Raw genomic sequence first — 24,583 nt, 5'->3', positions numbered from 1 at the left:
AAGAAAGGAAACCAGGTCTATTCATAAACCAATTGGAGTTTAAATATTTCCCACAGAATAAAATATGAAATCTGGGCCTACTATGTTGATTTTTTTCTTGCAATCATGAATATATTATCTTTTTTTTTTTTTTCAAATCTCTTTTGAAAAACTGAGATGAAATTGCAAACTCTACCCTCCCCAAATGTGATACATCAGCCACAGAATCTTACCTGGAATTTATATCCACACCTATACTAGGCAGAAGCATCAAACATATTAAGCAGTAAATCACTTCAAAACAAGTCTGCAAACCTAAACTTTGTTTTGTGAATTTAAAGAAAGTACCAACAAGGGTAACCTGCTAAACGCTTCACTCTCAATTCAAATTCAGGTCCTAGACTCTGACTGTGAGCCAAGACTCCTGCTTAACAACAGCTAAGATGGGGACACCTGTTTATCACAGAGACTTAGACAACCAATCCAGGGCACTTTGGTCTGGAGCCATCAAGGCAAATCCCAGTGAAGATTTCGAAGAAGTGGAAGCTGAGTAATTATCTGGTTAATCTGACTGATCATCATCCTGAAAAATTAGTCCTGATTTTTTATGCTTTTTTGTTAGGGTGGGGACTTGGGGGAGATGTAAGATTTAGCCATTTATGATGACTTAGTTTATCAACTATTTGCCAAATCACTGCTTCAAATTACACTTAATAAATTCAGTTAAGATGGAATGGAGTACACTTTAAGTCAAAAGTATATGCTGCTTTTTTACAACATAGGTTATCATGATTTATGTATAGCTTAGCCCATTCTCAATCTGAGCATGTTAAGAAAAATGACTACAGGCCAGATAGGCAAATCTGAGTAAAGAGCTCCTTTCTTTCATAATTGATTCCTCTTCCCTTAAGAGGTTTGTTTAGCTGATTAGCCTTGCCATCAGTCATAATCAACTATATCCTGGTAATGTTTGTATAAGTAACAAGGCCCCCCCATAGCAAGAAGATCCACTGCAGAGATAAGCTTGTTTCGTATGGTTTACCCATCATTTCATTTCCAGAGAATCATAGCAAAGTCTATAGATTATTGATCAAACCTTCTGTGTCCAATCATATAAGCATCTTTCAACTGTCTCAAGCTTACTTGAAAATAACTTTTATCTTAGAATTGCAAAGAAATGTTTCCTTTGAATATAAATTATAAAAATTCTATTACCAACTCCCTCTTAAAAAATTCAAGTCCTTTTATTTTACTCTATCATCAGTAAAAAATGAGTCAGTATTTTGCAGATATTAATGCCTAATCTATGTGATGATAAATATCAAGTATGTCTCAGTCAGGGGGCAATTCCAGGGAAAGGTGTGGAGTTATCTTTCCTCCTCTTGCTGCACCCTCTTCTCCTATTGCTGCTTCTCCCCTTCTGGTCCTCTGTGCCCTCCTGGTTATTTTTCCCTTCGTCTTACAGTCAGAAAAGGACAAGATACATTTATTATTGGTGAGTAGTACCTTCTCTGGAGAATATTGATATTCTAAGACAGCATGCATTCTAAGAGCCTAAGAAATAAGTATCTAATTGTGGAATTTCAGGCAGTAAGTATCACGAAGAGAGTGTTGGGTAACTGTTTCTCTAAGTCACACCAGGTATATGACTGCTGATGGGACTTCCATGTAAAGATAATCCTGAAATGAAATATTCTCCAGGATGAAGAGTTGGAAGAGTTGTAAGTTTTGCTTTAACCATTATTTCTGTCTCTCTGTGTGTACATGTGTATTATTTATATTTATCTCCTCTTATTTTCTGCCAACTTTGCTAGAGTCCTACAAAACATCTTTTTGTTTCCTTGTTTATCAAAGGCAGAAAAGGAAACCCAACTCAGCAAACATTCAAGGGATCTGGCCAGCTACTGGCTTGCTGGTGAGAAGTTTTCTTAAAAATGTAACTCCAGGGTGATAATGACTACAGAACAGGCACACCCCACTCTGCCTGGGGATCATGATCAGGAACAGAGGTAGCTTGTGAAGGGAGAAGAGGACTGTAGGCTAAAGGAACAGTGGCTGCAAGGCTCAGAAGCCCAAAGAAGTGTCTGTCCTTTGGGAATTGCAAGTGTTGGGTACAGCTGAAACTCAGGGGCTGGGGAGAGCAGGTGAGGTATCTGGGCAGCCAAGCAGTGGCTACATTGAGTTGAGCCAACAGTGCCATGCTATAGAGTGTGAACTTCCCGCTGGTGTTAACAGGGACCAAACGAACAATTTTAAGAAGGAAGGAGCATAACTAAATTTGCGCTTTATAGGACAGAAGATGGCCTGAAGATGTTGAGCCTGGGAAGAAAGAAAACCTGTCAGGTGCTCTTTTACCTGGGGAACCCCAAATGGGGGTAAAAAAATATGATCAAAGTGACAAGGCATGAAACTAAGTCAATGTCAGCACAGATGCAGGGGAAGATGAATTCTGGAGAGATATACAAGAAAATGCAGATGAAGACTCCCCTCCAATTCTCCACCAAAGGTAATTAATTCTGGCAGCTCCCTGAGGGAGAGACAATGCCTGTTTTTGCTTACCATAGCACCTAGCACATGGGAGGTGTTAAATAAATATTTGTTGAATGAATCAATAAGCATAATTCCTCTTCCCTATATGATATTCAGGACCACTTTCCAATGGGATGGAGCAACCACATCGTTCTTTGCTTTCCTGAATAAGTCTTCACTTAAACCAGGAAGCCCAACATATTTATAGGTTGTGTACCAAAAATGGTGACCCTTCCCTGCTAAGGAGGTGGAGATGTCTGCCTTGCTTATTTTTGAGCAAATACGCATTTGGGGGCTCAGGTCTGTGTTTTTACATGTAAGCCCAGATTATTAGGCCATAAAAGAATTATATGACATCTTAAGGAAATTCCTTCAGAAGTTTTAGCAAAAAATAGATAAAAACTTTAATAGTTCAGGAAACAACTTCCTAAAATATTGGGAAGAAGGGGCAAAATGGGAAGAGGGTAGGTTTAAATCTGCAGCCATCTCTGCTTAATGGGAGCATTTCTCTTCTGATAAATGTTCTAATGCTGATAAGGAGATCTGTAAGGGACTGTTTTTGCCAGGACTGAGGACAAAGAGCTCTTTGATAGCCTTCACAAGTTGCTAGGCAATGGCTGAATGATCGTGATAAACTTCAGCTAAGCAGCTCTAAAGAAATGTTCGTGCAATTAATGCCTGATGCATTATGCCAGCGGCCTCAATGTGAAATCAGCATTCACTGGGCATTTGTGATTGCATGAATGCAGTAAATAAATCATCTGGGGTGTCATTCTTTCCCCTTTCATAGATATAATCCCAAATCCTTGTCTTACTTAATTGCTTATATTCCTTATGCCAGTATTCCAATATTTGGAGCAATAGTGAATGAAGAAAATTATTTTGATTCAATGTCTAACTCCTGGGCAACAAGCTATTAAACATATATTAGAGCAAAGAGAGATATTTGTTAATAATAACTGGGCTTGGTAATTACAAGATGGAGGAAATATAGTATTTAGTCACAACACGTTTTCTGCTTTTCTAATCCTTTGACCAACAAAGCAGTGATGTAGTGTAGTGTAGTGTAGTGTAGTGTAGTGTGGTGTAGTGTAGTGTGGTGTGGTGTAGTATAGAGAAGTTATTCACTGGTATATCCATCTCTGCCAATACAGTGTCTGTCTTGATGCAATGTGAGCTTCTGCAGGATGGGAGTTGGCATCACTTCCTCTCCATGTTTCCAGCACCCAAGCATTATGGTTGCATAGAACCTGGAGACACTCAACAAATGATTGTTAAACCAAATCTTTCTATTTGGGTACTATGGATTTTAAAGATCCAGTAAAAAGGAATCTGCTTTATATAGTTCAACAAAGTTGAAAAAAGTCTTAATAAGTCATATAAATCAGAGATGTTTGCCTTTGCAGTTACAAGACAAAAAAAAAAAATACCAGACCCCATGGCCTGCCTGAGTCTGGACCCAGATAAAAGCAAGCAGAAAGGATTGCTAGGCAGATAGTGGAGCTTTGGCTTTTTCTTTGGCCTTTTTTTGGGGCGGGGCGGGGAAATGAGCACCTCCCTTCACTCTCACAGCAGGGGCCCAGCCTTCTGTTTTTATATGATCCCCTCCCCCAAACAAACAGACATATACATATGAACCTGCAGACACACTCTCCACTCCTCAATACCCAAAAGGGTCAGATAGTGAGTCATTTGTACTTGTGGCTGATTGGGTGCAGGCATGTTAATTAAACTCATTTGACTAAAGTTATTATCTCCAACTTGGATTTGCACTTACATGTCACTGGACAAAGGAAGGTAGGTCTCCCCTTATTTTAACAATTCGGGCATCCCTTAGCTGCATAAGACATCACCTCAGGATAGATTAGTCCCTGAAGTAGCAGCTCACTCACTCAGCTGATCAAACTTGGTGTTTGTTAAAACATGGAGAGGAGAGCTTTCCTTGTGGAGAGAGGTTGAGGCCACTGTAGGCCTAGTTCTGCTTGCTGGGAAGAGTGGAAAAGTGGGCTCTTCTCATCAACTTGCCACAGAACTCCTCATTCCAATTCCACCCCTCCTGGCTGGGCTCAGATGAGCCCCCAACCTCTCCTTATTTTCCTTCCCCTCCCCTTACAATTATACCACACCTTGCTAGTCTCTTCTCTCTTTCTCAAGACGCCTAGAGTTTGATTGGGTGTCCTATTATCCTTTTTATCTGTTTAGCATTTAACTTTTTTATTCTGATATAAACACATCCTTAAATCTCTTCTCATTTGCCATTGATTATGTGGTTTGTGTCAAAGAAATGCACCCCAGACCCCAAGTTCTTCAATAACTGGAGTAATACAACACAGCAGATGCCAGTATGCAGACCATAATTGCCACTGCCTGCCTGGGTCACCAGGGCAGACAAGGCCACCAAGTAAGGTTTTGCTCTTGCACTATGCAAGAGCCCCTGGCCAAGGGGCTAACTTGGGGCAGAAATCCAGCTTGCACTTCATGTGCCAAGGAGTACATCCTGAGGGATTTCCAAATCTTTTCCAAATTTGTATCAAATGTGCCTTATGGATGGGCAGAGGCTCCATAATCTTCCTCCTCCTAAGCCACTTTCCAAATTCTCATTTAGTAGGTGTGAGGTGGGGACTGGGAATATGCAAGTGCGAAGAGTTCCCAGGTGACAGTGATCTTAGCCAGGGCTGGGAATGAGGCCGGACACCACACATGTTCCCAGTCAGCTGGAATGAAATCTTGATTAGCTGTAATGCTCAGCAAATGGGTGTTCTGGCTGACTGAAGTCAGAGCAGAAAAGAAGACATAAACTTCAGTCTGTTTCTGTAATTTTGGGAAAATACTTTATAAAAGTATATCACTCTGGAAATACACATACATAAGTATACACACACACTCATAACTATATTTCACTGACATCTGAAATTTCAGTATAATCATTTTGAAAAGTCAGCCTCATTTTATAGCAGAGAGAGAGAGAGAGAGAGAGAAAGAGAGAGTATACCAGAGGTATACCAGGTCCAGAGGCATAGGAGAAGCAGCATAGGACACAGCCTAAATCCTGAATGGTATTTCATCTTCTCCATTCTTCTACTGCAATCTGCCTCTTTTTGATAAAATAGTCTATTGGCTAAAAATGACAATAAATTAAGGTTTCAAATAACCACATACTACGATAAAATGGTACTTTTTTTGGAAATAGGATCTAAAATGTCAAACGCAACTTTTATTTTGTTTACTTTTCATAGCAGTATATTTTGAGGACTTATTTTATGACTAGGTAAAATAGGACTATTAATTATAATAGAAATAAAAAAGCCTCAGTTCCTTTAAGAGAACAGACAGTCAAATACTAGATAGTGGGTTGAAGTTATAAGGAATGGTGGATGTAAGTACACAGCAAGAGAGCAAGCCAACTTCCTTGGCATCTTACCTTAGGGTGAGACTTCCTCAATTTAGTCACGTTAATTCTTTTGTAAAGAGGAACAAGACCCTTCTGACTCTTATCTCTGGCTCCAAATCCAACTGATCAGCCTCTCCCCACAGTGTCCACAGTTGACGGAGCACTTAAGACCATCTTGTTGATTTGGTCAGGGGAAGAGCCCTGGCTTCTGTGTCAGCTTTCACTGATTTGTTCATAAAAGCCTCACTACACACAAGCCTCCTACCCTACATACTGTTGCCCCATCCAGGGATACTTAATAGTTCACCTACAGCAATATCAGCAACAGGGATGAGAGGAAATAGAATTGCTTGCTTCCCTGGGCTTATGGTTTATTTTTTGACCTCAAACCTGGTGTCTTAAATGAAAAGCAAAACCTTCTTTATGTTCAGAAAAGTCCTAACAAGGTACTAACCCAAAACACTCCTATGGGTAAAAAATTATCAGTCTGTCCGGTGCAGACAATAAAATGATGTCCTTTGTAAATAATATACAGAAGTTGCTCTTTCCTTTAAAAAAAAAATAAGCCAATTCTTGGTCCAACTGTAGGTGTTTTTTGGAACTTCAGTAATTTTCTTTTCCTCTACATGTTTTTTTTTTTTTTTATACCAAGTGTATTCTGTAAGTGTAAGGGATGACCTCACAGCAGGCTTAGATACTGACAGATGCTTACAGACAAACAGCCTACACAGAAGACCCAGAAATGAGACACTGGGGCAACTTAGCTGGTCTAGAAGCAATAATGACTGACAGGCCATGAGGCAGAGATAGTGGGCAACAAGCAGTAGAGCAGCATGAAGCGGTAGTCTTCCCATTTAGAGAAGCAGGCCGGCCACAGATGGACAGAGGATTACAAGATTACATTGTGTGACAAAGCCACTGCATTCCCGTAGGAGCTTGATAGGTCTAAGGCCAGATGGGATAATTTGTCTTACCCCATGACCCAGACTGTGGAATGCAACTAACACATTTTCCGGCTGGCTTCAGGCCAAATCCTGTCTCTTGCTCTTCTCATGTACACTAGAGTGTGCCTTTCATAGGCTGGTTCTAAATCATCAAAGTAGGTGGACACTTGAGCAGTGACTGGTGTGTTCAGGAACACCTCACATTCTTTATATCTTCACAAGACAAAAGTAGATTTGGTGGAGTGTTGTATAAAACAAATGATGTGGTCTCTCTGTTAGAAAAGTTCTGAATTTGCCAGAAGGTTAAAAATGTTATTTGGCTTCACTGTGGTCACTGAGAAATTAGTATCGATCTCTCCATTTGAGAACTTCGAGAACCCTAGCGAAGTCACAAAATCTGGTTTAATCCCTAGTGTGATGCAGTTTTAACCTTTGGGGATGAAGAGCCAAGCCAAAACATTGGAAGGCAGAATTTCCTATTGTGAAGTCAAAGTTATCTCAGGTTTTGCAAGTCAAGATGGAACTACAGGGTTGGGGAGGCCTTGTGTCTGTGGGTAGCTCCTATGTAGAAAATAAAGTCCACTGCACCAGCCTTGGCCTGTTTCCCAAGGTAGCTCTTAGATACTAGAAATCAAGCACATGACAGTTTATCTCAGTTTACTCCTTTAAAAACCAAAGAAGCTCTCAACATGTTCCAAAGGGCTGACAGACACAACCTGAAGAGGTTGCTGGTGACATCCCATGTTTATGAATCTGAAGACTTCATATTGTTAAGTGGACAGTATTCCCCAAATTAATCTATAGATTCAATCTCCATTAAATCTCCACCTTGCTTCTTTGTGGAAATTAACATATTGATTTTACCATTCATATGGAAATTCAAGGACCCAGAATAGTCAAAACAATCCTGAAAAAGAAAAACCAACTAAGAGGACTCAAATTTCTCAGTTTTAATACTTCCTACAAAGCTATAATAATTAAAACAGTATGGTGCTGGCATAAGGAGAGACATACAGACTAATGAAATGAAATGGAGAGTCCAGAAATAAATCCTCTCACATTTATGGAACACTGGATTTTAAAAAGAGTATCAAGACAATTCAGTGGGGGAAAGAATAGTCTTTTCACATATGGTGCTGGGACAACTGGATAGCCACATGCAAAATAATGAAGTTGGACACCTACCTCATATTGTATATAAAAATTACCTCAAAATAGATCAAATATCTAAATACAAAGCTAAAACTATAAAATTTTTAGGAGAAACACGGACATAAATCTTGTGACCTTGGATCAGGCAATGTTTTTTTTTTTTTTAGATGTAACACCAAAAGCACAAGCAATGAAATAAAAAAGATAAACGAGACTTCATCAAAATAAAAACTTTTCTGCTGCAAAAGTCATAATGAAGAAAGAAAAAAATAACTCAAAGAATAGAAGAAAATATTTGTAAATTATATATCTGAAAAGGGACATACATCTAAAAAATATAAAGAACTATTATAACACCATAATAAAAAGAAAATCCAGTTAAAAAATGAACAAAGAGTCTGAATAGGGATTTCTATAAAGAAGATAATACAGATGACCAATACATGCACAGAAAGATGTTCAGTATCATCAGCCATCATGGAAATGGAAAGCGAAACCACAGTGAGATACCACCGTACACTGACTAGGATGGCTAGGACCAAAAAGTCAGATAATAACTAGTGTTGGTGATGAAATGAAAAAAATGGAACCCTAACACATTACTCATAGGAATGTAAAGTAGTCCTAGAAGAACAATGTTTTTGCTCATGATACTTGGAAGGTGGCACTAAATATCTTAGCAAGTCTGTATACCATGAGCAGAAACTTCTTCTTCTTTCAGGATCACTTTTAGCTTGATAAACTTCCTGGCTGAAACCATGAAGTGATATAAATAAGGAGAAACTCCCACCCTGTGGTTAGATAATTTGTACTCAATCATATTATGAATTTGTCATGACCTGAACATTATCAAAAAAAAGAAAGTTTTAAAACTTTTACTTCCAGCAATGAACATTCTAATATTTGCATATTAACCATTCAATAATATGCATATGCATATTCACCATATTAAGACCAGTATTTTTTTGCCTCACTAAGGTGACCCTTGTTATATTTTTAGGGTTTATTTCAATCATTCTTTCCTCAGTGCTCAAAATATACCACAGCGGTCTTGCTGGACTCTTCAAAGCAGTTCACAGTTTCCCCACCTTGCTGGCCTGAATTTTGACAGCTGGACCTTACATGTAGCTCAAGAGAACTGTCCCTGAACAAATCAACAAAAAATCAGCCCTGGATTATAGATTAAAGGTTTCAGTTTACTGGAAACTTTATCGAATTTTCATTTCTTTTGAAAAGTTGACTTGTGTATGTTTCTGTGAAGTGACAAGGAACAGCGCTAGGTGTTAAGTTGGTGGGTTTCACCTTTCAATTAGTGGTCCTTGGCTCTCACCTGACCATCCAGGGAGGCAGCGGCAATGGCCCGTGGTAGGGTGGCAGCCATCTGCATGGCTGCAGTCACAGCGCTCAGCACAGTTCAGCCCATACGTGCCATCCTGCATGGAAAACAGCATCAAAGGCAACAATGAGGGCCTGGGAAATCCCACAACAGGAGAGGAAAAGGCCACTGTCAGCCATTTCACATACAGTCTGCTGTCCCAAACACTTCTTAGAAGGATGCATCTTTTTTTTTTTCTTTTTTTTTTTTTTTTTTTTTTTGAGATGGAGTCTCGCTCTGTTGCTCATGCTGGAGTGCAGTGGTGTGATCTCAGATCACCGCAACCTCGGCCTCCTGGGTTGAAGCAATTCTCAGCCTCCCGAGTAGCTGGGACTTCAGGCACCTGCCACCATGCCCAGCTAATTTTTGTATTTTTAGTGGAGACAGGGTTTCACCTTGTTGGTTGGGCTGGTCTCAAACTCCTGACCTCAGGTGATCCACCCACCTTGGCCTCCCAAAGTGTTGGGATTACAGGTGGGAGCCACCGCACTCAGCCAGAGGGATGCATCTTAATCACTTCTTTCTATGTCTTCTTAGTCCCCAAAATAGAGGCTCCAGGAAGTCAGTATTTTAAAGTCACTCAAACCCTAGTTTATGCCTGACACAATGGTTGGGACATAAAAATGGTGAAGCCAATCATGCCAATACATTGATATCCATATATGCAAATATATGTAAAAATGCCAAGTATTTAAAAGAAGTTTATCCTACAAGCTACAACTCATAAAAATATTTTCTTTTGTTCCTAAAGATTTTTTTTTTTTTTGAGGCGGAGTCTTGCTCTGTCACCGGGGCTGGAGTGCGGTGGCCGGATCTCAGCTCACTGCAAGCTCCGCCTCCCGGGTTTACGCCATTCTCCTGCCTCAGCCTCCCAAGTAGCTGGGACTACAGGCGCCCGCCACCTCGCCTGGCTAGTTTTTTGTATTTTTAGTAGAGACAGGGTTTCACCGTGTTAGCCAGGATGGTCTCGATCTCCTGACCTTGTGATCCGCCTGTCTCGGCCTCCCAAAGTGCTGGGATTACAGGCTTGAGCCACCGCGCCCGGCCTCTGTTCCTAAAGATTTTTTACAAAATAGATCAGTGTCCCCTATAATGCATTCTATTATTTAGTGAAAAGACAGAATGACTCACACAAAAATGACCCTTACCCACAAAAAAGCTCTAAAATTATAGTTTTAAAACTATAATTTTATAATTTAAAAAATGTTTAATTATAAACTAATTTTTAAAATTATAGTTTTAATTGAATTGAGTTCATTGCCATAAGTTGCCAACAAGACACATGGTACTATAAAGAAAAATGAAGAACTTTTGTTACTTTTCTCTAATTATTATCCTGCTTTTCAGGAGGAAGTCTAAGCCACACAAAATATTCTGACTCACAATCCTAAGCATGAGTCGACACACCTCCTCACCCCCCCCTTCCAGATCTTTTATATTTTCACATGCATGTCAGTTTAGATGGTCTGATGAAGACAACACTCCTCATGTACATGATCATTTTGTTTGTGGAGAAAGAATGGAAAGTTCAGCTCCTTCACCCCAGATCCTGAGAATTGAGGGAGGCACTACACGCCTTCCCAACACCACCCAAGCACTAAGAGAAACAGGGGTACAGAATTACCACGGAGGAGGAACATGGGAACCAGCATAGACAGGTAGTGGGTGTTACAGATGAATAATTATTTATCTAGAACTAGTTAAAATAAGAAAAAGAAAACAATCATTTTGTAGACCCCACCAATGTTTGACAGAGCTACACAGGATTTAGCTTTGTCATGATATGAACCACTAAACTCTCAGCCTTCACTGATTTACTAACTCCTCTAAGGTATGAAAAAGGACGAGATTGTGCTAGGGGCTTTGCTTTGTCTACAATCAGATAGGGAGTAAAAAGTGATCTTCAAGCTCATCTCCAAGTACTGATAATTTGTTCACTAGTCTGATGAGAGGCAGCAAAGCTGACAACTCTGTCCATGGGATATCCATGAGTGGGATCCTTTCTACTTTGGGAAGTGGGTTGTACTTAATGAGGAGGAAGCCCAGAGAGAGAAGAGCATTGTGGAAGGCCCTTCTTGAGGGGCCCAGTTCAGGGGGTCACATTGTTATCTCGCCATCAGATGATGTCCTGGAGGCAGAGAACACACACCACAGAAGGAATGCCTAATGGCTCAGGAGAAAAGAATTGCTATAGGAAGACAGAGTGATGGAAAAGAAATCAGCAGCTTACTCCAAAATGCACTTCCCATTTGCACTCCCTGACAGCCTGAGCTAGATGCAGTATGAGATTTCTAATGACCTGTATCTCCAAAGTAGGTCAAGGGAATAGAGTGAGCTATAGGGACATCTTAAGATATTCTTGTGGCTCCAGAGATACTTACGCTAAAAGACACTGTTTCCAAACCTTCTTTTAACGCTTCCAGGAGCATTTCTGTGACATCAATCACCACCCTCCTTTCAAATCCCAGCCACTTTCCACCCTAAAGGCAGGGGGATTTCCATGATAATGGAAACAAAATATTTAGAAAGTTGACAGGCATACACTGGGTGTTTGACCAGTGCTGTTCACTGGCTACCACCAAGAGATGGGTGTATAAGAAACAGAAAATAAAGGGTGGGGGTTGAGGAAACTGAATAAGATGAAGGAAAAGAAGGAAGAAATTCTCACAGAGCCTATCTAATCAGTTTCCATGTTGATCCCTTTTCCAATACTACGTCCAGTTTGAATTCAAACACCTAGATTCTTCCAACAGTCACCGAAGTTGGGTTCACACTGAGCCACTTGAAGTGAGGAAAACTGCAAAAAGAAGCCAACTCTACGGCATCAGCTCTTCATAGGCATTTTCCGTCAGGGCGCTGATTCGTGCATACCTGGCAGGGAAGTTCGCATTTCTCCCCACGCCATCCAGGCGCACACGTGCAGGTCCCGTCCAGGGTGTTGCAGGCTCCCCCGTTGAGGCATTGGCATGTTAAGTTACAGCCAAAGCCCCATGTGCCACTGGGACATCTGATGGAGCAGTCCACCCCGTGCCAGCCTGCGCGACAAGAACGCCAGAGCATGTGAGCGAACAAAGGCAGCAGGGAGCCTTGCTGAGCCCTTCCAAAACATGTTTCTCTTTAGAAACACCTTGGAGATGCACACAGTGCCTCCCAGCCCCAGCCACAGCAGCAGAGAGCACTGGTTCTGCCAAGTGAAGCCTCCGTCAGAAATGAACAGAAGGCACCCGTGAGGACCCAAACAGCCATGTGTGCTGTGTGATCTGCCGAGAAGGCCAACACTGCAAAATACTAGTGGGCTAATGAAGAAGAGATATACAGTCAAAGCACCTTTAATGGGCAGTGATGCACACTGTGGAGTGCTGAGTTTTGTTTAGATCAGGAAAGTGAAATAATTTATATGGAAGGGAGACAAAGGATTCTGCTTGAAAACACAATCCCATCTTTAAAGCAGGACCCCATTAACCAGTAACTGTGTATATCCAGGATCCTGGCTGCACCTATGGATGGACACATCCTGGTGCTCATATAAAATTGGTGCTTGGATGCATTTCTTGTCATGACTCCAAGCCAGTCAATTTGGGGGCATGAACACATGTCTGCTTGTTTAGTCTTCCCAAAATGCACAGACACACAGACTTTTGCGGCTGGCAGTGACTTCAGAGATCATCTAATGTGAACCTCTTCCCTTGACTCAGGAAAGCATTCCAGCCCACACTGCATGAGGGACTTGAAGAGGTCAGACACTGAATTTTGGTGCAACTGGAGCTAGAACCCTGGTTAAGGTTTCTTTCTTTATATGTCTTTAGGAGATAAAGTGACAGGATCAAATTAAAGACTTATTTACCCCCACTCTTACCTGCCTTGCAAGTACAAGACCCGTCCACAGGAGAGCAGACTGCATCATTTTTACAGCCACAGCGAGAGGAACAGTTTATCCCATAGGTTCCCAGAGGGCATGGGGTAGAGCAGTCAATTCCCTAGATAGGCACAAGTAGCAAAATGCACTCAGTCTTGCCAACTGAAATAAGGCCAACACAAATAAACAAAAATATACCTTGGCAATGCTAATTATACTTCCCCTCTAATTTTAACACACTGTATTTTTAAAATTTTGTTATAATGTCACCACTACACAAATTTTAGAAATGTAAGGGCAACTCTAGCTGGTCTATGTTTAGGATATATTATTAAATAGGATCCAAAAAAGTTTGCACCTACCTTAGCTTCGCCTGCATAGCAGAACCAAAACAAAACAACAATAAAAACCCTGTGTCCTTGCTCAGACAAGTAGATATATAAAATTAAATTGTATCTGTAAAATTACTGTCAATAAATAAACATCAATATGAACTATACATTAGATCTCAACCCTTCCTAGACATCCTTATATAATATTATGTAATATTTTTAGTGGGTAAAGCAAAGCAACAACAGAACACATTCAGCAACATGATTCACTTTATCCGACAGGGAGCATTAAACATAGAATTAAGCTACCAAAGGCAACTGGAGGTCATCTCCTTTCAAAACAGAAGGGACTCTTAAGACAAAGCCAATTCAAGGGCTGAACCAAAGAGTTATGACAGGGTTAGAAAACCCTTTAAAGATCCTCTCAGCTCTGTGACTTTATGATCCACTAGTTCTACATTATGTGCTCTGGAATAATCATCAACATTCTTCATAGCTCAATGTGCTCTTTAAAATGGGAAGGAATAATTCAAGAACACCACATTCTCCTTTAAAGCAAAGATTCCTAGCCTATCATGATAAAATCTTAGAAACTGTAAGCAAAATTCTGCTCTATTGCGCATGGAATATAGACATATTTATAGGGTCTGGATTTTCAAAGGGACCTAAAAACTTAAGTACTACCAACTACAGAATGTAAATCCATTACAAATGCTAACTCGATGTGCCTTCAAATTTCATGGACTTAAAAACAAAAGCTGTCAACAATAACAGTAATCTACTTGGAAAAGTAACTTCTTTGTCACCTATAAAACACAATAAAATACATTACTTAAGGAATAATTATAATATACTTTCTGACATATGTTTATATTAAAAATTAATGCCACATTTATAGTTTTACAGCTTTCCCAGTCATCATACTAAGGTAATTCCTTATATCTCTGTTAGCATTTTTCTCATTTTCTCTCTCATTAATGACATGGATGACTTTAGCACATTCACTGTATTTCACTGGAGGACATATAAACCATGGTGTTGAGATGCTTCACACTGCACCCCTCTTCTCCTGCCTCCAGAGCCCTAGTCACTCACTTTGAATCCTGGGGCACAGGTGCACTTTCCAGTCACACTGTCACAGTCTGCCCCATTTTGGCAGCTGCAGATCTGCTGGCAAGCTTCCCCATAGAATCCAGGAGAACATGTCTCATTACAGTAGAGTCCTGACCAGCCCGGCTTGCAGGCACACTCTCCAGACATGGGATGACAGCTGAGAGACATGGATGAAAGGAATAAGTCACTTTGGGGTAAACATGACACCCAACTTCTGTGCAAATGTTGCTTTAGCAATGATCACTAAATGTGTGGGTAATTCCATGAGCAATGATTCAAACTTTATTCCCAGGCTGGGTATGATTTAATTAACTGGCTGAAACCTGATGGGTAATACAGAAATGTTGTATGAAATCAGCATCATGTCTAGCAGGATGTATTACAACCACATCCTTTTGTCTGAAATTCTTTTTAATTTTCTTAAATTGAATGCACTAATTTTGTAAGAGGTCAACTCTGTGACAGGAGCTAAAAAAAACTCCATCCAATGGACAATACCAAACCAGTTAACTAGTATGATGTCCCAGGAACACCAAAAGCAGTGACCTCGTCAGCCTGTTTCTCCCTTAGTTCCCTATACCTGGTAGCAGGCAGCTGTCTCCACCTGAAACAGCAGCCGCATTGACCCACCAGGCAACCAGCTGTTGCTCCATAGCAAATGAACATATCAGCTGCACTGAGATGCATGCGTAAGTGAGTTGACACAATAGGGCCCTCTGTGACATGCTGGCTCAAAACACATGTGCTTCTCACCACGAGAAAGTCTTCACAATCAAACCAGTTCTGCTGACAACTGGAAGACTGTTTAAAGATGGTCTTCCTTGCCTAATGTAGCTAAAACCCTGCCCTTAACTAGGGCCTACAACAAACACCTCTGTCATATCCAGACATTTGCTAAATGACTTCCCATCAGAGGACTGTTCATAGATTTTCTACTCTTGGAAAGAATGACAACCTGGGAGGGGTGAAGACTGAGGATGCAACCCCAGTTCTCCCACTATCTGAGTAGCCTCAGTGAAATCATACAGCTTCCCTGGGTCTGATGTCCTAGTCTGTCAAGTGAGGGTCTCAGCCATGCCTCATAATCTCATATCCTATATTCCTCCTCCCCCTTGTTCAGAAAATTCCTGTGGATTGAATGGTTTGCTGCTCATTTTTGGAGGTTTATTTAAATATACTTTTAGACCCCTTCTGTACCTTAGTGTTCACAGGCAAAGGCCTAGAAATTCATCGAACACTCAGAAAACATGGCACGAAGAATACCTAAATACAGTTCTACATATGAGGTGGTTTCCTGAGTGTAGGTTTAGATGCATAGGACCAGGGCGTGAGTCTCAGATCTACATAGATCTACTCAAGTCTGCTTATCTTCTATTATCCTTGGGCCAATCGCTTATCCTTGAGCAGTCACATGGCATCTCCATGGCATCTCAAACTTAACATGTCAAAAACTGAGCCCTTGGGCCAGGCACGGTAGCTCAAACTTGTAATCCCAGTACTTTTGGAGGCTAAGGCGGGCAGATCACGAGGTCAGGAGATCAAGACCATCCTGGCTAACTCAGTGAAACCCTGTCTCTACTAAAAATACCAAAAAAATTAGCCAGGTGTGGTGGCAGACGCCTGTAGTCCCAGCTACTCAAGAGGCTGAGGAAGGAGAACGGTGTGAATCCAGGAGGCAGAGCTTGCAGTGAGCCCAGATCACGCCACTGCACTCCAGTCTGGGCGACAGAGCGAGACTTTGTCTCAGAAAAAAAAAAAACAACAAAACTGAGCCCTTGTTCTTTCCCTCAGTATCTACCCCTAATTGTCCAAATTTCTGTAAATAGCACCATCAGTCACTTAGTTTATCTAGGAGTTATTCTTTTTTTTTTTTTTTTGAGATGGAGTCTCTCTCTGTCACCCAGGCTGGAGTGCAATGGTGCAATCTCGGCTCACTACAACCTCCACCGTTCAAGTGATTCTTCTGCTTCAGACTCCTGAGTAGCTGGGATTATAGGCATGTGCCCCATGCCCAGTTAATTTTTGTATTTTTAGTAGAGACAGAATTCCACCATTTTGGCCAGGCTGATCTCAAACTCCTGACCTCAAGTGATCTGCCCACCTTGGCCTCCCAAAGTGCTGGGATTATAAGCGTGAGCCGCCGTGCCTGGCCTAGGAGTTATTCTTGATAACTCCTTCTGCCTCATCACTAGAATTTAACCATTCTAACTCCAAAATATATTTTGAATCCACCCACATCCCTTCATCTTCACTGTCCTCATTCTGCTCCAACCGATGCCATCTATCTCCTCACCTTCTGAACAGCCTTCCAACTGTGCGCCCACATCCACTCATGCCTTATCACCTAAAGAGTAAATCATATCATTCTCCTTCTTAAAACTCTGCAAAGGCTCCCCACTACCCTTGGAACAAAATCCAGACTGTTTAATATAACTACAGAGACTATACAATTCATTGTCTAAACCAGGGCATTTTTAAGAGTGAAGAGAGAGTTGCTAATAATTACACTAGGACAACAGGCCTAAAACAGACTGTCCTTGTGAAACCTGATACACAGTCACCCCAAATACAGGCCGTGGGGCCTCATCATCTGGCCACTGCCTACTCCTCAACCTCTTCTTTCATCTTTATTCTCTCTTTATTGCTGTACTTGACCACACTGGATTTCTTCTAGTTTGTAAAAGCATCATTTTTTTTCAACTTAAGGACCTCCACATGGGCTATTCCATATTCTTAGGATGCAGTTCCCTTACTCTCTGCCTATCTCTCTCCAGATTGTCTTTCCAGTCTCTTCCTCAAAGAGATCTTCCCTGTCCACCCAAATTGAAGGTAGGTCTCTCCACTTACACTCTTCCTTGGCGCCCTGATCCTTCTTCTCATCTCATTTTCACAATCTATAATTCAGTTTATTTTTCCAGTCCTTTAATGTCTTCCTCCTCTCCTACACTGTGAGTTCCAGGAGGGCAAGAATTAAATCTGTTTTTCCACCTTTCACTGGCCCATAGTAGGCCCACAGTGAATGCAGATTGAATGAATAAGTGAAAATGCCACAGGTGATACAGAGTGGATGTGACTCCAGGGACCTAGCTTTCCCACATTAATCTGCTTCTCCCTGACATCTCAGAGTCACTGAACAATGTTAAGTTATACTCAGTATATATGTATACAAAGGGGAAGATTTCCTCTAAAATTAGTTTTTAAAATGTCAAAGTCTTGGCTTAAAGGAAATAGCCATTAATCACAGAGAACAACTCATGAATGTCACCATGTTTGTGATGATATTATAAGTGAATGCACAGACCAGGAGATGGCATTTACTGGGTCCTAAGTAAGTCTCAGTAATGTGCTGAGCACTGTTTAGTTCAATCCTCACAACCATCCTAGATGGTATGATCCCATTTTATAAATGAGAAAATAGAGAACCAGAAAGGGTAAATTATTTATTCAAAGTGTCACACAGGTAGTGGGGCAGAATCAAACTTGAACCCAGGATTGTTTTTTTTTTTTTTTTTTTTTTTGAGAGGGAGTCTCGCTATCACCCAGGCTGGAGTGCAGTGGCCAGATCTCAGCTCACTGCAAGCTCCGCCTCCCAGGTTCACGCCATTCTCCTGCCTCAGCCTCCCGAGTAGCTGGGACTACAGGCGCCCGCCACGTCGCCCGGCTAGTTTTTTGTATTTTTTAGTAGAGACGGGGTTTCACCGTGTTAGCCAGGATGGTCTCGATCTCCTGATCTCGTGATCCGCCCGTCTCGGCCTCCCAAAGTGCTGGGATTACAGGCTTGAGCCACCGCGCCCGGCCAGGATTGTTTTTATACCAAAGAAAAAGGAGGCTTGCTAACAGCCTGCTAAGGGGACCAGACATGAAGGAGAATTGCCAAGATTTAGAATTTGGCACATATAAAGGGGTCAACAGGATCAGTAAAAACAAATACTGTACAAAAAAACAGGGAAAAATTTAAGTCTGCTTCAGTAAGTCCTTACATTTGAAAAAGGGAAAAGAAATATTTCAAGTGATGGATTGGTTAAAGTAGCCTACCTTATCTTAACATATTGTGAAAGAAATGATATTTTTGGTAGAAAATATTACTTTACATTGAAAAGCAGAAAATAGTATTCATGGTGTAGACATAATGTTAAAGAAAATAGACAATTTGGATGACAATGAATTCAACAAAGCAAAAGGCAGGCTGAGAAGTTGATATTCAATGCCCCCCAGTGAGTGTTAGTGCTGCACACTGGTTTTCAGATTGATTGACACCAAAATTAGTATTCTGCAATTTGTAATTAGATGTAGGAAGCTAGAGCACTTTGGAGGCATTTGATGGGTTCTCATGCAGGCAGCTTAATTGATAATGAGATTTACGTGTTGTTGTAGGAGCAGCAGATTGGAGGTTGAAGGGTGATATACTCATTACCTGTTTTCCATCTAAAGAACAGATTGCTTCGTGTATATGAAAATAGGATTATACACATATGGGAATAGTTGTCATTTTATAAACACATATAACTATACACATATATTCTAAGAAACTGTTCGATTTAATAGTTGAATTACGACAAAAGTCCAATACTATATAATATTGGCTGAAAAAGGTCATTGAACTTCCTTTTATTCATTTCCTTAGATGTTATTAATGCTCAAATGTAATGACAATTATGTGACATTTGCAAATAGGTACATCCGGATTGTCCATAGCTATTAAATATCTTTATTACCAAAACCAGTTAATCTATCTCTCTATGTTGCATGTGGAATATTATTAAATCTCAAATTTTATTTTCTTGTTCAAAATCATTTCCATCATAACAGTTAGTTTTCAGTTGAAAAGTCCAGGTCACAGTGAATGTCTTTAGGCTCAATAATGGTGCTAAAGTTTAAAATACTAGTATTACTTATAAATATATTTAAATTCCTTTCAGCCCTATGATAGACTGCAAAATAAAAATGGCTACAAATTCTTTGCAACACCTCCCATCGAGAGGTGGAGTATATTGAATCTGGACTTTGTTAGATGACTTGCCTTATCTAAAGGGATATTAGCAAATACGACATAACCAAAGGCTTAAAAAGTGTATGTTGGGGGTCTGTACTGTCTTCCGTTACTTTTAGAAGCCAATCAACATGTGAAAAAGCCCAGGCTAGCCTGCTAGATACTGGAGATGTGTAGCTCAGTCACCCCCATCACCCAGTCAAATGCCAGACATGTGAGTGAGGATATCCAGGACCAATCAGCCTACAGTTTATCTGCCAGCTGAACACAAGGAGACCAGCAGAACCACCATCAAGCTGAGCCTAGCCCACATAGTCAAGCAAAAAATCATCAGTTAGTAAATAATTGTTATTTTATGTCATTAGGTTTGGAATAATTTTTTGTTGTTGTTGTTTGTTTTTTAACGCAGCAAAAGCTACCTGAAACAAACCCTTACCCAACTATATGGCTAACATATATGTCAATGTGTATATCCATAGAGCTCAATATGTACCTAAAGACAATGTACATTGTTAATTTACATTGTATTTGTTATCTCGTTAATTATAATGGAAGGCTTTAGTACATCATAAATTATGTAACAGCAAAGCTCCACCTGCTTGATAAATGATAATGTGAACAAACTAGACTTTCAATTAATACAAGGATTCTATGCCTTTTGATTTGAAGGGACCTTGGGCTTTCAGGAATTTTACAAATAGAAGTTTAAGATATGAGAACTAGATAGCTGGCTCCAATGATGAATTCAACAAGATAGAGTCATATAATCAACATTAAACTTGTTTTAATATAAATTTGTAAAAGCTAACCATGATTTACAAAATCATGAAAAGACTGATTTTTTAAAATATTCGGATTATTCGGAATACATTATTAGACAGATTTTAGTGTTATTGATCTATGTAATTGTCAAAAAATGTCATGTACTTCTTTGTTAACACATACACGCTTAGGTACACATGACCTATGTCAAAATTACCACAGTATTGCCATCAATTAACTAATTCTCCACTCTGCACCTTGCCACTACTAATATGGCATCCAATTCCAACAAAATCAACATGCTCTCTGCTTCTCCAGTTCTTCTCATAGCAGAGCTCTTCCTTTGCATAGATTTATTATTCCATTTGGTTTCAGTTGTCTCTACATACAACGAAACAGCACACTGGTGTAAAGTTCTTAGTTGTCACTACATGAGGCTTACTTTCTGCTGCAACAAGACTTATACTGTAGGAAAGGCACCCAAATTCATAACTTGTCCCGAATCCTGCCAGCCCCTTAAATATTAGGGAGTTGAAAAACAAAACCCTGTGGAGATTATTCATTTTTATTCCCCCAAATATTTACGTAAATGTGTCATGTAAAGAAAGGCAATATTTTCCAATGAAGAAAACCAAAGTTGACTAATGTGGCTTACAAGTTACTTGAATCATATTTTGAGAATACACTTCTTTCATATGTCCCACTAAAATGTATTCCAGCACACATACACAGGTGCACACGCACACACACAGAGTGCAAACTCTATATTTTTGTTATTAACAATGGTTTACAGAAGAGACCAACCACATGCTTTTGTTTACTTTTAACTTCTGTGCATTTGGGATTTGATGTGGCTATGAATTATCTTTCAGAAGTATAAATGAAGTAACAGCTGTACTGAATGCAAATAAAAGTAATTCTAGTAAGATCTGAACTGCTATATAACGCACTACATTTTTGTCAAACTCAGCTTTTCCAGCAGTCTGCAAAGAAGGCCCAGAATTCTAAGTTATGTGTATCTGGTCCCTGGGGGAGGGAAAGAAGAAACGGGGTAAGAAGATATTTTCAGGGCAGACAAGGTACAGTAGGGTGGGTGGGATCGGGGTTTCCTGTTCTCAAATTCTTCGAGAGGTTTTTGAGCTAAAAGTCCCTTGTGAGTTTTATGTCAGAGTAATCAGTTCGAAAAAGATATTTCACATGTAACAGCCACATGTGAAGCACTTTCACAAAACTTCCACCGGTACACTTCCTCTCTCTAGCCTTTTTTTTTTTCTTCCACAGATGTGCTGTCAAATAAAAGATGCTGCAGTAAGAATCATTTTATGATATTTTTGCATACTAAACTTGGCTGAACACCTTGTCTCTCATTGCATCTTTGCTTCTAAGGGAATGTCACAGAATCCCTTGCTTAAGGGAAAGTTCTACTAACCTCAGCAAATTTTGTTTTTATCAGTGGTCATTAATAGAGAATAGAATTTGCTATCCACCAGTAACCATTGAACAATTTTGGCACCTCGGATGTGGACCATCACACATTAAGTTAAAAAGTCTTCCTTTTACTTGGCGATTCCTGCCCAGAGTAGCCTAGAGGCAGGAGGCGGCTTGGGGTAAGAATCACTCTATCAATCCCTCCTTCCAAATCCTGAAAACCGAGGTTAAAATTTTCACAGGACACATCCTTCCAGGGGAAGCTGATACTCACCTATGAGTGTTGTCCAAGTGGCAGGGGCACTGTTTGTCACATTTGATGCCGTAGAGCCCCTCCGGACACAGGCGTGCTTCGCAGCGCTCGCCAGCAAAGCCTGCTTCACAGAGGCACGCGCCGCTCACATGGTAACACTTCCCTCCATTGACACACTGGCAGGTCTCAGCACAGAGAACACCATAGGTCCCAACAGGACACTCATCCTGGCACCTACCAAGCAAGAGGCGGGAGCAAGAAGAAAGATTAGTTAGTGCCATGTGAAAATAAATGGTTGATCCAGAATGGCTTTGTTATGCATGAATTGAAGCTGCTTTTTGCTGTTGCAATTATTTAGTGATTGTCCCATTACAGGGATGAAAAGCATTCAGATACATTACTCTGGCTAAGTATACTCTGGCGACATATTGTAGTAACAGCAGCATGACCTGTACAAAACAAAAACAAAACAAATAACAACAACAAAATGAAACCAAAACAAAAATACAAGCTTAGGACATGAGGCAAGTTTACACTTAGTGCCTGCCAAAGTTACACAGCACGTTAGTAGATGCTAAGAAAACGAGAAAAGAAATTTTCAAATGTTAGTCCATAATGATGAAATTTCAAAGAGAAAATTTTGCGTCAAATTTGAAACTAAATTTTAATTCTCTTGGCTTTCATGTGGACATTAATTTTTAATCTTAGCCATGTTTCTACTTTTATTAAAAGCTGAATGGTAATCATTGCTCCTCAGTTAGAAAGTTCTTTAACTAATAAGCCAAGCCCTCTTTAGATTCGGAAAACTCCGAGCTACCAAAATCTGACGTCCTCAATTCCAACATGGGAAGTGCCTGCCAGTAGGAAGGCTTGGAGTTTTCTAACACGAAATGTTTGGCTAGTGGGGTATTGCCCTCTGTTGGGAAGAAGGGCTGCCAAATGGCAAGGAGTAAAGATCAGCCCTCAAACATTCACTTTATTGTCTTTTTAAAAATGGCATTGGAGCTCTATCCAAGAGAAAGGATATGCTCTAGGTAAGGTGAATGAGGTGGGAAGCCGAGTTGCTAGAGGGAATCACGACAGAAAAGAGAAAATGATCTCTCTTGCTCCATGGAAAGCACAAATAGTTCTTAGACTAGCCAAGTTTCTTTTCGACTAGGCCAGGTGACTGGCTCTCTGCAGCAGGAGAGCTTTCTGCCAAGGGAGAGAGACAGGGCTTTGCCCAGCCGAGCATTCGCCACAAGAAGGGTACACTTTGTCTTGGCAGCCACTTCCCATGTGGCTCTCAAGTCAGGCCAGAACCAGAGTCAAAAATGTAGGTCAGTCTTGCATTTTTTAGATCTGTATAATGTGAGCAGCAAGGCATAATAACAAATTCAAGCACACTTAAAAGAAACAGAAAAGAAACATACTTCAAAGAAACAGTGTTTCCACAACTTTGCATATTTTTAATGATAGGGTGCAATAAGTAACAATACCAGGGTGGCAGGAATTCTATTTTAGTGTAGAGGACAAATCTTGATTTTTTTTTTTTTTTTTTTTTCTTTGAGACAGGGTCTGCCTCTGTCACCCAGACTGGAGTGCAGTGGTGCCATCAGAGCTCACTGTAACCTCAAACTCCTGGGCTCAAGTGACCCTCCCACCTCTGCCTCCTGAGTAGCTAGGACCACAGGCACTCACCACCATGTCAGGCTAATTTTTAAATTTTTTGTAAAGATGAGGTCTTGCTATGTTAACCAGGCTGGTTTCAAACTCCTGGACTCAAGTGATCCTCCCGCCTCAGCCTCCCAAGGTGTTGGGATTATAGGAATGAGCCACTTGGACCAGCCCCTTTGATGTTTTTCTGGTTACCTCTGGTTCTAGCATATATTTAATGTGATGGACATAAGGAAAAGAATCTCATGTAAATTTAGTTTCACAGATTCTAAACGTCTTCAGGTGTATTTGTCAATGGGTAGAACCTTCAATTGCTCAACAAACCATTAGGAAAGTTATGGAGTCATTGAACTAATACACAGCATAAAATAAACTGTGTGCCTAAAAGTTATACATATGTACACCTATTTTTGGACCGGAGTGTATTTTTAAAAGGTGCTCTTTATTTTTAACCTGTAAGAAGCTTCAATAAGCCAAGTCATTGAGTTTATTCCTTAAAGATGTAAACTTTAAAGAAAGAAATGCTTAGGCACAATAATTTGGTCTCATCATGGCTCCTACTGAAGGCTGTCAAGACAACTTTTCAACCTGTCTGTTAGATTTTCTCACAAGTCAGTACCAAAAGGAAAAAAAGTAAAGATAAATAATATCACTTTCCATCTCCTAAAAGGATTTGAAAACAAACCCAAACGTTAAAATTTAAGCTATCTTCACGATTTCAACTTGGTAAAAAGCACCGCTTAAAAGTGGTTGAAAGTGGTATAGATCGGAAGCCTGGGAAAGTATCTGTTACCAAATTACAGGGAACCAGTGTGTTCATTTT

The 24,583-nt window shown here is 40.3% G+C and overlaps 1 protein-coding gene across 1 annotated transcript in view; it reads right to left on the bottom strand.

Moving 5' to 3' along the window:
- The window catches only part of MEGF10 (multiple EGF-like-domains 10), a 174,445-nt gene that overhangs the window by 27,954 nt on the left and 121,908 nt on the right, over nt 1–24,583 (bottom strand). Inside the window, exons 10-14 of the mRNA XM_011942092.1 lie at nt 22,126–22,338; nt 14,654–14,828; nt 13,227–13,347; nt 12,242–12,405; nt 9,326–9,428 (exon numbers count right to left, since the gene is read on the bottom strand). Coding sequence (XP_011797482.1) covers nt 9,326–9,428; nt 12,242–12,405; nt 13,227–13,347; nt 14,654–14,828; nt 22,126–22,338 — 776 coding nt within the window. The remainder of the gene's footprint in view (nt 1–9,325; nt 9,429–12,241; nt 12,406–13,226; nt 13,348–14,653; nt 14,829–22,125; nt 22,339–24,583) is intronic.

This window comes from Colobus angolensis, unplaced genomic scaffold (assembly GCF_000951035.1).
Source record: "Colobus angolensis palliatus isolate OR3802 unplaced genomic scaffold, Cang.pa_1.0 Scaffold206, whole genome shotgun sequence".
In the NCBI taxonomy this organism is placed as follows: domain Eukaryota; kingdom Metazoa; phylum Chordata; class Mammalia; order Primates; family Cercopithecidae; genus Colobus; species Colobus angolensis.
This window is presented reverse-complemented; position numbering and strand designations above follow the sequence as displayed.